The 15,600-nt window shown below is 58.8% G+C and overlaps 1 protein-coding gene across 5 annotated transcripts in view; it reads left to right on the top strand.

The window, feature by feature from the left end:
* ADGRG1 (adhesion G protein-coupled receptor G1) overlaps positions 1-15,600 on the top strand; it is a 28,505-nt gene that overhangs the window by 2,980 nt on the left and 9,925 nt on the right. For 3 of the 5 annotated variants that reach the window (XM_012730668.1, XM_012730665.1, XM_012730669.1), the window contains exons 2-3: positions 14,322-14,417; positions 15,173-15,589. In XM_012730668.1, the coding sequence (XP_012586122.1) occupies positions 14,354-14,417; positions 15,173-15,589 (481 nt within the window). In that variant the 5' untranslated portion in view covers positions 14,322-14,353. Of the gene's footprint in view, positions 1-6,338; positions 6,421-14,321; positions 14,418-15,172; positions 15,590-15,600 lie in introns of all 5 variants that reach the window. The other 2 variants (XM_012730666.1, XM_012730667.1) reach the window with 1 other exon arrangement.

Genomic DNA, 15,600 nt, shown 5'->3' with positions numbered 1-15,600 from the left:
TGTGGCCCCCTCGCCCCATTGGGAGTTCCTTGAGGCCCTCAGGGAGCCCTGCAGTTTCTCAACAGGGCTAGGCGAGGGTCTGGGGGAGATGGAACCCTCTCCCTGCACCACACTCCTCTGGGGAGCCTGGCCCGCAGCGATAGTAAGGCCGTCTGCCCGGGACAACCCCGACTTTGTCCCTCCCTGGTGGTATGGCGTCTGCCTGGGAAAAGTGGATGACAGTAACATCTACTCCAGGGCCCGCTACGTGCATCAGTGTGGAAAAGAGCTGGCCCCACGCTGGCCGAGCAATGTTAGCCTGCATGGAGACTGCATCCCCTGGGCACACAGCAGCTGTCAGGACTTGGGGGGACTCCCTCCTGCCTTCCCCTCTGGGACAGCAGGGCTGCTCTGGCTGGGGCGCGACAGCTACCCCCTCCCCCCCCCCCACTGCCGCTGGGCCGTGCCTCGGCAGGGAGACCAGCTGGCTGAGCGGTCAGGACCTGCCTGGCATGGGCTCAGGCGGTTTGTGCCACACTTGGCAGTTCCAGGCAGCGGAGATAAAAGCTGAGGCGGAGGAACTGGCAGAATTTGGGCCCGATGGCAACCTCTGCATTGGAGGGAGCTGGCTGGGCATGGGAGGGCGGGGGGGGCTGTTCTCCAACAGCCAGCCCAGTGCCACCCCCCCGAAACACCAACCCTTCTGTAGCTAATGGCTCCATTGTGGTTCCCAGGCCCAGGGCCACTTAAAGTCCAGCAGGAGAAGCAGGGAGAGACCAGAGCTGCCTCACGGGACTTCGCTGTGCCCCAGGCCTCTGCTGCCTCTGCCCAGAATCCCAGGCCTGTCTCTCTCAGCCCCAAGGGGAGAGTACCCCATGGGGCCCCCAGGGACATAGCCACCTGGATACCGGTGTCCTCACCCACCCGGGGAGATGGCAGCGACACCCCTGCCTGGAATTTGGGGCAGTCAGTGCTGCAAAACAGGCACTTAACATCCCTTAGCCTCGGCTAAGGTCTTGTTTCAGCGTCACGTGGCAGTGGAGCAGAATAAGGTACAAATCCTTGAGGTGACCTTGAGCAAGCTGCTTCGTTTCTCTAAGTCTCCTAACTTAGGCTGTAGAATGGGGGTGAAGAGATCTAGACCTCTAGAACTTAGACATGACCCTGTCTGACGGGCTGAGATAGCCACATCCTGCAGGGGCCGAGGAGTGGACACCCCTCCCCAACTGCCCTGGGCCTTTGTTTCTCCATCACCCGGCTCAGCTGTCCCCCAGCTGAGATGGCGCAAGTGGCAGCCCTGGGGCAACCTGCTGCAACCACACCAGCTGTGCCACATTGGGCAGGTGTACTCACGTCTCTGGGCCTGATGGTCCTCATCTTTAAATGGGGATGGTGCTGGCACCTAAGGGAATTAAGTAAGCAAGTAAATGGCCCGTGCTGAGTGTAGTGCCCAGCATGGCATGGGTACTGCCAGGCTCCCACCATGCCCTCCCCTTGGGGACCAGCAGTGAGTTCACCCTGGGGTCCTGGCCCTATCCTCCCATGATAGCACTGGAAAGGCCCCATCTAATGAGACCCTGACCCATTGGCCTGAGAAGCTGTCCCAAACTGGGGCTCCCTCCAGCTCCCTGACACGCGAGGGCCTGGCTGACTTGGCCATGGTCCTGGGCCTGCAGGGGGGCCTGGGTTCGTGCTGGGCTGGTGCCTGTCCTCTGCGGTCATTTCTCTGCATTCCCTTGGCCTGTGGGGGGCTGGGCGGCCTCTCTGGGTCTCTGGCTGGGTCTGGCCGTCGGGGTGTGGCTCTGTGGCTAGTACCCTGCACCCTGACTGTGTGCACCAACTGTCCAGGCCCACCTGCCGCCATGGTAACAAGTGTGAGGGGTGAACCCCAGTCGCTGGTTGGGGCAGCTGAGTCACTCCGGGTCTGGCCCCTGTGCCTGCTGCTGCTCGGGCTGTGTCACCGTCTGAGCTCGTGTCCACCCCCAACCCGGCTACTCATCACCCACCCCCACTCCCAGTGGGTAAGGCTTCACTGCCCACATAATCCCTCATGCAGCCCTGGCGGCTGCAGGTGCTCAGAGACTTGAATCTTCCTCCAGGTTTCACAGATGAGGCGACAGGTCCAAGGTCCTGGCCAGTAAAAGTAACCTCCTGTCCCGGAGCCGGCCCCATGGGGGTGAGCTCCCTGTCCCTGAGGGTATCAGTTTGGGAAGCTGCAGAGAGGACTTGAGCATCACGTGGCCCTTCACAGCCTCTTGCAGCTCGGACCCTTTCTGGCCCGGGAGGCGGGGGGCAGAGGCGGCACCCAGTTCTCACACTCTGCCTTGGTATCAAGCCCCTTAAGCATTGGCCACTTTACCCTTGTCAGGCAGGCTGGTGGGCCTCCTTCCAGAAACCCTCTCCCTAGCCTTCCTGCACCATGCTGCACTTCGCTGGAAGTCCGTCGTCTCTAGGAGCCCATGCAAGCATGGGATGGGCGGTGCAGAGGGTGAGGGAGACTGGGGTGGGGGCATTGGGACTGCAGTAGGAGGGAGCAGCTGATGGCAAAGTTGGGGAGGGGGACACCCACCTCCCATTCGTCCAGAAGCCGGTGCTGCCCTTGCTCTCCCCATCCAGCTGCACCTGGCCAGGGTGTTCTTCCTGCACGCTCATGCCTCTCCCACACACGTGCACCGGGCCCCGCCTCTCGAGAGCCATGGGCAGCGGCCAGGTGAGCAGGAATCCTGTGGTTTCCTCCAAACTCAACATATCCCGAGTCATCGACCTCATGGGCTGCCACCTAAGCACCCAGCCTGGATGGGACGGGTGAGGGGACCTGCTCTCCAGCTCCTGAGGCCCTGGCGCCTGGAAGGGGGTGCATGCCAGCTGGGTGGGGAGGACAGCAGGTCCCCCCATCCCACCCCAACCCCGCCCAAGGGACCTGAGAGCACCGCCTCTGCTCTCCCACCTGGGTTTGGATACCAGAACCGGAAGCTGCTGTCTAGGGGCAGGGGTGTTCCCCTGAGAGTTTAGGAGAAGGGGCCTGCGTCTGCTGCTGGACTGTGAGGCCCAGGCCTGTCCACCAGCCCCCCGGGCCTGTGTGCTCACCTCTGTGAAATGTGTGGCTTTCCCTGTGTCCCGGAGAGGCCAGAGTCGGGGAACATGGCTGCAACTTAGGCAAAGGAATGTGTGGAGCTGGGCTCAGGCCAGTTTCACCAGCTGTGTGACCCTGGGCAAGTGACTTCACCTCTCTGAGCCGGTTTCCTCGGCAGTGAGGTGGGCATCGCAGCACCTCCACATAGCACACCGAGTGCATTGGGGAGGGCAGGCGGGCGCCATGTGGCTCACGCTCTTACAGGTTCCTGTCTGTGCCCCAGCATCCTGTGAGTCTGGGGGCTCGGGGTACACTTACCCCCAGGTTCCAAGACCCCAGGATCCTTCCTGACCACAGGCACAAGCCATTTCTTCTCTTCACTCCATCTCAGGGACCCCAGATAGAAACCTGGTATTTGTCGTGAGAGGACATGACCCCCCCTTCATTGGCACACCCCCTCCAGGCCCCTCCTCACTTGGCCCTGGGCAGCAGGCCACCCAGGGCTGCGAGGCTGGGTACGGCCTCAACTGAGCAAGCCCCAAGGCTTGGTGATCCCCACTCAGATGGGACCTCTGGGAAGCAGGTCTGTAGTTTCAGAAAGGGGGGCACTTCTGGGCTTCTGGAGGACTTGTCGGAACCTCGGCTCGGCGGCATGTGGAGCACTGGGCTGGGGCTTAGCCTCCCGGCCTGCGCTGAGCGCCCCTGCAGGGTCAGGGTGCCCGCTGACACGGCTCGGTGCCGAGTGCCTGCCTTGAGGGTCACTCTGACATGGCAACTACAGAAGCAGGGACTCGCTTCTACTGGGAAGAGGCTGGGAACCTGAGCTGGGCTTCAGCCCCCCGGGTCTCATTCACTCTTATTTAACTAGCAGTCCCGGCGCTTGGCATCTACTGGAGACAAAAGTGGAGACCAAGACAGAGCAGGTTAACCAGCAAATCACAGGGTCTTGCAGGCGTTCAGTGCTTCGTCCTTAACAAGATCGGGTGACGGATGGGGAGAGCGTGGCTCTGACTGGGGGGGTCGTGGGAGAGAGCACATTGGAATATGGCCTGAGAAGGAGCCAGTCAGGGCCAGGGTGCTAGAGAAAATGTGCTGCGTTGTGGGCGAGGGCATGCAAAGGCCCTGGGGTGTGTCTGAGGACAGACTGGAGCCGGAGAGTGCATGAAGGTGCATGAAGGTGGGTGGCAGAAGCTGGAGGAGCTCAGCACCAGCAGCTTGCTATTCTGATCCTGCTGCCTCTGGGCCTCCGCCACCCATTCACATCTCCCATTCACACCCGCCCTTCTCACACAGTGTGTGGGAGCTGGTATGTTTGTACAGGTGCCTTCCCCACCCCCACTGCCTCTGAGAGAGACAGCGCACCTCTCTGTAAGCAGAATGAACTGGGTTGGGGTTGGGTTATAGCATATTTTATTTATCTATCCCCTCCCTCCCCTCCCCCCATCTCTGTGTCCCCTCCTCCCTCCCTCCCTCCTGCAGGAGGAAATTTTATTGCAAATGCTCAGACACTACCAGCAGGTCTCGGGGGCAGTGCCTCTCTCTCTCTGGGTCTTGCCAGTGTGTGTGAACACCAGGGGTGCCCCACGGTGACATGCGCTCTCCCTGTCTCCCCACCGGCAGCCCCCTGCCAGCCCCTTTGAGAGCAGGATCTTTTAATCCACAGTGGCTGCTTCTCTGGCCCAGCAGGCTCTGGGCTCCTTTCCTGGCTGAGGTTCCACCGAGAACAGCAACTCCTTTCTTTGCTTTCTTTTCCTCTTCCTCCGGGGGCCAAAAATAGTGACTGAATGGGGCACGGCAGCGAGACAATAGTGGATTCGTAGAGTAGCCGCAGCGGCTCCTGGCACTGGCCCACGTGGGGGAGGCGCGGGGTGGGGTGCAGGGCACATTGGCCCCCTGGCCCCCTGGCCCTGCTGCTTTTCCCATGGCCTCGGCACCCGTCCCAAAGCACCCCAGCCCCTTAGGAGTGTGATCCCCAGGACTCCCCACTCTGGGAGCACCCCGTGAAAGTGCCCTGGCCTGCTCTTCTGCTGGTCTGGAGCTGTCACCTCGGTGGGGACCCCTGTACCTAGTTTTCTCGGGCACCTTGTCCGGCCACTCTTGGCTGTGATGTCCTTTTCCCTTTGACTCAGTGGCCACGATGGACTTTTATAGAGGTGAAGAGGATGTATTTCTTTGGGAGGAGGTTTGCACCCTGTCTCTGGAGACCACACAATGTAATGTTCAGGGGTGACTGGGGGTTACTCAAACATCCCGCGGACACTGGGTCATGATGCCTCAGAGATTTGCCTCTCCCTTACCGGTTAGGTGGCTTTGAGCCAGTCACATTATATCCTGAGCCTCGGTTTCCTGGCTAAGAGGGGGACAGGCTACCCTGCGGAGTGGAGGAATGGGTCTCTGGTCTCTGATATGCCCGGGCTCATAAGAGCAGTTCTAGAAGCTTTGCCTCTGTTCTCCCTCCCTGGACTGCTGCTTACTCTGGGGCACAGAACAGAGGGGCTGAGTCTCTCTGGGCTCCCAGGGAGCTCTGAGGCTAATCCAGGCTAACCCACGCACCCCAAGGCTAACCCAGAAGGAAGGTTCCTGGTGGGAGTGGTGATCTGGAGAGGGGGCGTGGCCCCTAAGCCACTTCCAGGGAAGTCTGGTGTGAGCTCCCTGCTCGCTGCAGGCTGCAGCCCATGGTGGAAGTTAGAGGGTGCCCAGCCTGAGCTGAGGTTCACGCCAGCGTGATAGCCTCTAGGGGCAGCTGACAAGCAGCATTTTTGGTCAAGGGGTAACTCCCACTGGTTTCTGCAAAGGTTTCACTTTAAAAGCAAATTTAATTGCCTTCACGTAAAAATCAGTTGTTGAACTGCTCTTGAGAAAGTGAGAGCTCTGGCTCTTTGAGGTCCCCCCCTAGGCCGGCAGATACCCATTAATATTCTCCATAAATTTCCATCCCAAACTCCTGCCTCCCTCTTGCCTGTTCCCTGTCTGTCCCAGTCAGTATCTGAGTTTGGGGGACTTGAGTGTCCGTCAAGTTAGGGGGCCTCACTGTTGGATTGAGCTGGGCAGTGACGTAGTAGTTCCCGGTAGCTGCCAACGGTTGCCAGGGAAACGGTTGCCAGGGGCCGCTGTCACCTGCGCCCCTTCCCCCTGGTTGGCGGGCTGGCGGTACTTGCAGCCCGTCTTGCCAGCTGCCCCCTTTGTTTGGGGCTCCGGTGAGGGAAGGAGGTGCAGGTGCGTCTGGCTTAGCATCTGAGCCCCCTCCAGCCTCTGGAACTCGGGAGTAACTGACTTACCACCGCAGCCACCCACTGCAGCAAACAAAGCAAGCTTTTCGCGCCCTCACTCTGCGACTTACCTCCTCCTGGTTTGTTGGAGGAGTCCAGGTAAGTCTTCCCGACATCCCCCTCTCCATTTAGTCTAGTCTCTCACTCCTGGTCCTGCTTCCCTCACCTCCTGCGGGGGTGGGGGTGGGGGCATATCCCACGCTCTCCCCTTTCCCTTCTCTCTCCCTCTTCCTCCACCCCTCCTCTTTCCTTCCTCCTCCCCTTTTTCCTCTCCCCCCGTCTCTCCCCCCTACTCCTTCCTCTTTCTTCTTCTCTCTGTCTTCTCTCCTGTCTCTGCTTCTCTATCCCCTCTGCACCCCCTTCTCCGCAACACCCACAGTTACCTGATGGACTGGGTCATACACAGGACCCTAGGGGAGTCATAGGTGACCACCCTAGTCAGTTGATCGGTGGAACAGACAGCAGCTCCAGAAATGATGAGGAAGTGGTCAGAGGGAGGACCTAACACCCCACACTGAAACCCCTCTCCTCCTTCTCACCACCTGAAAATTACTTTGGGTTGTGTCCTCCCTCTCATTGTCAAAGAAAGCCTGCTGTGGAGGGTTGGGAGGGGGAACCCAGGGCTCCAGGCGGCTGGAAGTGCCTGGGCAGGCTCCTGGGCAATGCCAACAGCTCCCAGGAGGACCGGTGCTTCGCCCTTCCCAGGCCCCCAGCCTCCTAGGGGAGGATGCCTGGCTATCCAGTCCACTCCTCAGCCAGGGACCTGGGACCTAGAGGAGGAGGGTGAGTAAAAAGGGGGAATTGTGGCCGACCTTGGGGATGCTAAGCGTCTTGCACCCAGAGATGGGCCTTCTGCCAGACCCAAGATAGCCAAATGCAATCTCCTGAAAGCCAGCAGGAAGGTAACTGGCTGACCTTGCAGGCCTGGCCTTGGGCAGTGTGGGAGCGCCGATGGGGAAAGGGAACTTCAGCCAGACAGTGGAGGGCTGCCTGCTGCCTGCCGTCTGAGGGCCGGTCTGGGGGGGGCGGGCAGCCCAGTGCCCTCTTTGGCCCATGCTGCCAGCTGGGCGGTGAGCCCACACCTACATTTGGCACGCTGCAGCCTGTTCTACTTGGAGGAGGCCTGGAGCGTCCTGAACTCCAGAGTAAGTGGGGGCCAGGGTCGGGGTCACAGTCAATAGGCAGAAAGGGAGGCCTGGAGATAGGCAGGCTGGCCCCGGGGCACCAGGGCCAGTTAGCTGCAAAGCCAGTTCTAGAACATGCATCTGACTCGTGCTGCCTCCTTGGGGATCCACGGCCCCTGTGCAGGTGGACAGGGCATGTCCGGGATCCTCAAGGCCGGCATCAGGGGCTCCTCAGAGGCAAGGTGACTTGGCCGTGAGCTGCGACTGTCCCTGGTCTGGCACCTGAGCGTCTGGGCTGCTTGTGAGAACTGGGTTCCCCAGTCCCACCTGGTCTCCTAAACCCCTGCTCCTGTAGGTTCTGGAACTCTTCAACCTCCCTTCAGCTTTAAACAGGCTTTGATTCTCAGCTCCTACGATCTCTGTATCCTTACATCAACACTCTCTCTCCCTCTCTATCTCTCCCCCACACCCTCTGCACCCCCTGCCCCCCTTAATTCCAACATCCTGAGTGTCTCAGCTGCTTGAGGTGAGGCTGAGGACCCAGCTGGCTGTGCTGGCTTTAATAGAATGGCCAGCAGGGCCAGCAGTGCTCCTTCCCCAAGAGCTGGACCTGCCCCGGTCTCCCTGGGGGACCTGCCCCGGGAACAGCCTTGAATGGCTCCTGCAGCTAGTTTAGCCTGGATAATGGCCCAAGGGACAAGTCAAAGGGGAAGGGGGTGGGGGGGGCGAGGCAGAAGTGGGGATGCTGGTCTCAGGCTTCTGTCCACAAGTGTCAGGATTTCAGAGAACTTGTTTTTCATGTTGATAATAGGTGTCCATATTACAAAAAAAGTAGGTGCACTGGAATGCTGGGCCAGGAACCCAAGCCCAAGCAAACCCCGCTGCCCCTTTCTCAGGACTTCTCAGAGCCCTTGGGTCACAAATGACCAAGAACACTAGTCCCTTGGGCACTAGCATTTCTTGGACAGTGCCCTGGGAAGGGATCTCCAGCACGGTAGAGACAGGGAGACAGACAGTCCGGGGAAGGGAAAGGACTCCCTTTCCCAATGATGAGAACCTGGACTTGACCTTGGGAGGCCCTGGGGCTGGGGTCCCGGAGTGTCGACTCGCTGGCTGTGTGAGCTCGGTTAGCAGCTTCCTTCTCTAAATGGGGATAATAACAGCATTTGCTTCACTGTTCCGGTAAGGACGGAATATAAGTTGTGGCAAATCCTTTGCAAGATGCCAGGGCAAATTGAGCCCCTGCTAAAGGGGAGCTCCAAGGCTGCCCCCCTTGTCTTGGATTCCAGGTACTTTTTATGGCTGTGCCCAGCCATGATCTGGTGTTCTGCCAGGTGGCCAGGGCTGGAGCATGGAGGCATGGGTGCGGGAGGATAGTTAGGCCTGAGGTGCCAGGCGCTGGGACCGTCCCAGACACAGCCCAAGGCTGGCACCCCGGGAGCAGGGCCGGTTGTGACAGGTTCAGAGGGAGGCACCCCGTTGGCTGACTGTGTTGGCCTCTTAAGCAAGCCCTCTGTGCCCAGCAGAGCAGTCTGCAGAGTGGGGGGTCTCTAGAACTCACAGTCCTTCCCAAAGAGAGGCCCTTTCCACCTGGGCTGGCAGGGAGCCCCTCTTCTCCCCTTCCTTGGGGCCCCCCAGGGCCAGGGCTGTCTGGGCATGCAGGGGGAGTCTTGGCCCCAGCACTTGGCTGGACCACCAGCTGCAGGGATCTGCCCTGGCATGGACTGCCCTGCAGCAGTCTGGGGCAAGAATGCAAGGTGCCTTGGCTGGTGAGCAGGTGAGGCCTGGCATCTCCAGCCTCAGGGCCAGGCAGCAAGCTTAATTTTTAATTTTTAATTGTGGAAAAATTCCTTAAACCTGAAGTCACTCTGCTTGCCCGGTAATCCCAGAATGCCCTTCCTGGGGCTCCCCTAATTCGGGCCACAGAACCCACCTGTGGACCATGACAGAGGAAGGGACAGTCACTTAGTACTTGACAAAGGATGCCCAGGGAGCCTTAGGTTGGGGGATGGGTGGGCAGGGGGTATGGCCAGCAGCCCACCGGGCTCTGACAGGCCCCTCCTTTGATTCGTTCCTAATTCAGATCAACCATTGGTGGAGGATCCTCTCTGCGGAGAGGTGTGCTAGAGCTGGGACCCTGCGCCTCTGTGACGCAGTTGGGTTGGGGGACCTTGAGGTCTGTCTGGGCCACCTCCTTAAAGGCTGCTCCTAGCCCCTCCTGCTTCTCCTGGCTCCCCTGCAGCCCAGCACCCTGGCACACCACGTCTGCACTCAGGGCGCACCCGGTCTTCCAAGGCCCTGTCCTCATCCACTGCTCCTTGTCCGCTCCTGACTCTGCCCAGGGCCAGAGGGGCAGCGGGTAGCTGGGTGCGCCCCTCCCGGGGAGGCCAGCGCAGGGCGGGGCGAGCAGTGGCCCTGCCGGCCGGCGCAGGCCAGTGGACCTCTCTGTCTCCCAGGAGAGCAAGACCAGCTCAGACCCGCAGGGCCCCAGGGGGCGCCTCTCTCTGGCTCCCGTCCCTGGCGCCACCCACCTCCTCCTCTTGGCTTGCTCTCCAATGCCCCATGCGCCCCACTGAGCATAGGGGCCCTACAGGGGAGCACGGCATGTCATTGTCACGGTCACCAGAGGAGCAACAGGGTCCTGACTGGGCAACAGGATCCGCCGTTGGGCTGCCATTTCCTTGAGGGGGATCCCAGGCTGGTGCCCAGCCCTCTGGGGCTCCTGGAACAGGGTCGTGGGCTGTCCCAAGCTTGGGGGTTCCCAGGCCCAAGTCATGCCAGTCAGTAGGACGCTGGTGAATGTGGCTCCCAGCCCTGGAGCATCGGACCGTGTAGGGGCCCGGTAGCCAGCGTTCTCACCGTCTCCTTGGGTGGTTCTCATTTCAGGTGGGTCTGGGCACTTACCCACCTCCGCGTGGTGCTGCAGGGCAGGCGGGGGGTGGGAGTGAATTCTGGTGGGGTGGGCGGACAGACAGTCTGTCTGGAGAGATGAGCTGCCCCAGGGAATGAGGCATTCCGTGCAGGCACCTCCAGGGCGTGGGCTGACGGGGGTGTTGAGTCCATGGACCACGCTGTGGGGGTGGAGAAGGAAAGGCCTGGGTCCAGGTATGGGGCGTCTCCCGCAGCGCCTGCCCAGGAAGGGTTAAGCCCAGGGGCGCCAGCTCCTGTCCACTCCACTCCACTCCATCCTCTGAGGAAATGGGTTTTCCAGGAGTCCGAAGCTGGCCAGAAGTGACTCGTGGCGCTACACGGCTGGCAGAGGAAGTGACTCAGGCCCTGGGGAGAAAGTGAGCAGGAGGTCCCCTGCCCATGGCCTCCCTTGCCCCCCGCCCGGCCCCCCCCCCCCAGGGGAGGCTGGCAGGATTGGGCCTGAGCTGGGCGATAGCCCCTTCCCTGGCCCAGGTGTCCTGGGAGAAATGGGTGGATTCGGCTTGGACAAGCCCTGGCCAGCTCGGCTCCGCTGGGCCCTTGGGGACCCTGTGAGGGTGTCCCATTGTGTCACACTGGGCTGGACTGTTCTGTTCTCCTTTTGTGTTTACGGAAGGCCTGAGGTCAAATGTAGTGGCTCCGGAAGGAGCTGGAGGGGACATTTCCTTGGGGGATCTTGGCCCCCCAAGTCCTCTCTTCTAGGCTGGAATAGTCTGCATGTCCTGTGGGCTTGACTGCTCCCCTTTTCTCTCCTTGGGGGTGGTCTCTCAAAGCTAGGGGGCCTTTGCTCCACCAGTTCAGCCCACATCTCAGCTCCACTGTGGTGGAGAGCTACCTAGGAACAGATAGCTTTGCCAAGCCTCAGTTTCCCCATCTGTAAAACAGCAAGCCATCTTAGGAGCAGCTTCAGAGCATGACTGAGGAGCCCAGGTGCTAATGGAGAAGCATGGCTATTTCTGGGGTGCTGTTGAGAGGATGGCCCTTCTCAAGCACCCCCAGCCCTGGCTCATGCAGTGTTGTGTCAGTCTGGCCTGCAGCCCAGTGGCCCGTCTGAGGGTGCCAAAGCTGAGTCCCCGCTCCAGAGTCCGGGATCATGTTCTGTGGGCGTGTCGTGTGGAGGTTTATGTCTGGGCCCCTGTTTCTGGGCCTCAACCTCCAGAGTGCAGGCCCCTCCTTTCTGATGGAGCTCTGTGGTGACCCAGGTCATATCCCCGTTTTCTGCAGCTCTGCTGGGGGTGCTGAGAGTGTGTGACCTCTGTTGTGGATACTGGCAGTGCGCCCGAGTGGGCTGCGTGGATGGGGGGGGTGCAAAGCAGGCCATGTGGGCTTCACCAGCCTGGGCAGGAGTTGGAGGAGGCCGCTATGTGAGAGGAGGTGTTCCCAGTGGTGGTGGGGGGGCATGCCAGAGGACAAGCAGGCCAGTGCCCTCCACTGCCCCACCAGGGCTGGAATCCCCTGTCCCCAGTCCAGTTCTCCAGCTCCTCAGAAGACCTTGGGGACAGCCTTGGGTCAGCTGAAAGGAGGGAATTTTCTGGGTGGGGTTTCAGTGTTCCCATTGCTCCCGGAAAGGAAGTTTCATGCGCTAAGAATTTCCTGTCAAGGTGCTCCTCAGGGCAGAGGGGTGAAGGGGGGGGCAGGGAGGGCAGGGAGTAGGAGGCTGTGGTAGGTAGGTGTGTGGGGGTTGGGGGGCGTTGGGCTAGGGGCAGACATGAGCTGGTCAGAGAGAATATAGGTACTCAGCTGACCCCAGGGCGCATTCCAAGCCCTTCACAGGCGCTGATTCCTTTAATCAATTCATTTAACTCACAACTTTTGAAGTAGCCTAGATTTTTTTTCCTATTTACAGTCAAGGAAAGTAAGGCCCAGAGAGGGTGATTAATTCAGCCAGGGACACATAGCTAACGAGCTGTCCCCTGGTCTGCGTTTGAATCTCTGCCACCGGACTGCCCCGTGGTACAACCTCATGTGTGCTCCTCTAGTAACGGGGCGTTCACTCCCTGTCTCTGCCCAAAGGTTAACCCAGGGGGGCTGAGGCACATGAGTGACTCTGTCCTGTGGAAGGGCCATGACTGTTGGCAGTGGTGGCTCAGGTTGGAAGTCAGTGGACCAGAGAGGTAGGTGGGTTCAAGTTAACTCCATCATTGCTTGCTGTGTGATGCCAGGAAGTCACTGGCCCTCTCTGGGCCTCAAATGCAAATACTGAATAAGGGGGAATTTGGGCCGGATTCTCAAAGGGATCTAGAGCACTGGTCAGGGCAAGGGCCTGCTCCTAGTAAGTGACATTTAGACAGTGACTGGCAGAAAGGAGAAGGAAAGAAACGCTCCAGGAAGGATGTGTTTCTGCCTCCGGATGTGGGGCGTTCCGTCTGGCCTGATGTGGTGGGAAGGATTTTCAAAAGGATGCAGAATGAAACCTTAAAGATATCAACCTAGGAAATAGTGGTCATTCTCTAAAACACTTTCACATCCTTCTGTGGGTCCTGTGATGCCAGCAGAACAGGATGATGAATGCTGCTGAGCCCAACTGACTGAACAGACTGATGAGGCTTGAGAAATTGAGAATCCATAATGGATGGTGGGACAGAGGAGACTGACTCTAGCTGGAGACTGGCTCATAGGAGCCTGGACCTTCCCTGCCCAGGAAGAAGATAATGAATGCCTGACTGGAACATTCTTTGTTTTAATTCTGTCCTTAAATAGGCTGTTACAAGTCACCTCTTCCTGGAAGCCCTCCTTGGTTTCTTTCCCAAACTCAGATTCCTCACATGTCCCCAGGTTGCCAAATTGTTTGACTTGTGGCAGACAATTGCATGTTACCATGCCCAAATGCAATTTACCACAAGATGAGGATGCCCCACCGTGACTGTCAGCACCCCCATTTTGGTCACAGGGTGGCTGGCAGTAGTGAGCACAAAGCCACCTGGCATCCATTTAAGAGTACCAAGCAAACAAGTTCCCTGTCAGGCACTACAGACTTGACCCAGTGGGGAAAATGCCAGGCCTTTGGAGTCATCTTGGGCAAGTCATTTAAACCCTTTAGCCTTCAGGTTCCCTGTCTGTGAAATGGGCCAACAACGGGGTCTACTTCATAGCATTGGAATGAGCACTAAGACAGGTGTGGGGCTGGATCAGGTAGTTGGTGCTCAGCTAATAGAGGCTGGGGCAGGGCCCGCGTCAGAAGTGCATAAGAGTTGGGGGGAAGGTAGTTGGGCCTTCTACCACTTAGGCCACACTGAGTATCCCCCTCACCCCCGTCCAAGCTGCCCAACGCCCTGGGAACTGGCTCCCCCTAGTGGTCATGTTGAAGTGTCATTCCCTCCTTCTTCCTGTAGAGGGCGCTGCGACATCATTCCCTTTCCATCCCGTGTCCAGGGGCCAACCTTGTCCAGTAACTTGGATGACTAGAATCTGTCCACAGAGATGAATCAGGGTTTCTTTGGCTGGCTAAGGAGGGAATGCCCCTCCCTGTCCAGGTCAGTGGTGGGAACCAGAAGAAACCCTCACTGACTGCAGAAGACTTAGGGAAGCCTTCCTAAAGCTTGTGTCCTCTGAGCTGGGTCTCTGGGATGATGATGTTGAGGTACTTAGGGGATAACTCCAAGACCCCCCCTTTTCCTGCATCTTCTCCAGGCTGGCAGAAGAAGGGTAGTGGTGGCAGTTTCAGGAAAGCTCCTATAGAGCTGTCTCCATGAGATTCTAGCTAAGATCACCCCATCACTGCTGGGCCCAGAAGGTTGTTCTGATGATGATGACAAGGTCACACAGCAAGCAAGGGGTGAAGTCAGCCTTGAGCCAAGCTGGACTCTGGGCCATTGCTGCCTTTTAACGCTCTGCTTCTGGCAGCTCTGGGAAGTCCATACTTGCCTGGCCCCTCACATCCTGTAGTCATGCTCCACTAGCCCCCCATTGCCAGGCAGGCCCCTAGCTGACATCCCTGACCTCTTCCAGGCGGGCACCCCAGGCTGACTCCAGGAAGGAAGATGGCCACGCAAGTGCTGCTGCAGATCGCCCTGCTGCTGCTGGGCCTGCTCCTCCTGGTTCAAGGTAGGCTTTCTCCAGGATGCCCTGGACTGTGTGCTACATGCCACCTTCCTCCCAATCTAGGACACCCCCTAGCCCATCGGGAGGCAAGGGTATATAGACAGTTTAGAAAATGGACTGTACCTTTGAGGAAAAAAGGAATCCACTAGTCTTTTGGCAGGGTGGAGCCACAGACGCCTCTCTGTGCCGTGACATCCTTGCACAATGCACAGCCTGTGCAACTGTCCACGGCAGACCTGGCCCCATGGAATACTTTATTGCTATTAAATTGCTTTTGTATTTGAAGTTATTATTGATGTTAGATTGCTTCTTCTCATATTTTGAGATCAAGCCCATACTTTTTTGAGTAGGGTACACACATATTTTTTTTTTACAGATTTATTTATTTATGCATACAGAACTGGGGTACAGGCCAGAGGTGTGGGGCAGTGAGAGGATTCACCAGAGACAGAGCGGGGAGCAGAACAGGCTGACTGGCCAAGTACACTGCTGAGGGGAGCAGCGGGCAGGTCAGGAGAGGTCTGCCGCACCATGTGGGTCAGCTCCTGGGTGGGAATCGAACTCATGCTGAAGTGGCTTTAGCTTCTCATTGTGCTTTAACCCACTGCACTACCAGGGAGGGCCCAGTACACACATTTTTATACAGCTCCTTGGAATGTTTATGGGTCTCAGGCATTGGCTCCTCTGTTCTGGCCTGCCTGTCCCAGGCCCCTGTCTGGCCACTGCTCTGGATCCATCTTCACTTTCTACCTCTCCAGGTGCCCATGGGGGCGGCCACCGGGAAGACTTCCGCTTCTGCGGCCAGCGGAACCAGACACAGATCAGCAGCCTCCATTACAAGCAGGTGCATGAGCTGCGCCTCTCCATCAGGAACTCCGAGGAGGCGCTCACAATTCACGCCCCCTTCCCGGCAAACCAGTCAGTCTTCAAGTTCCCTGACCCCAGGGGCATCTACCACTTCTGCCTCTACTGGGCCCGCCAAGCTGGGAAATTGCATCTTCGCTACGGCAAGAGCGACTTCTTACTGAGCCACAGCGCCTCGGACTTCCTGTGCTTCCGGGGCCAGGAGACGAGCCAGGCCCAGGACCCCCCGCTGCTCGCCACTTCCATGAACTCCTGGGGGAGCCATAATCATACCCTGCCCAGTGCTTCCAGTTTCACCTTCTTCTTCCACAGTATGTCAGCT

Source organism: Condylura cristata, unplaced genomic scaffold, assembly GCF_000260355.1.
Source record: "Condylura cristata isolate star-nosed mole 26May11 unplaced genomic scaffold, ConCri1.0 scaffold00028, whole genome shotgun sequence".
Classification (NCBI taxonomy): Eukaryota; Metazoa; Chordata; class Mammalia; order Eulipotyphla; family Talpidae; genus Condylura; species Condylura cristata.
This window is presented reverse-complemented; position numbering and strand designations above follow the sequence as displayed.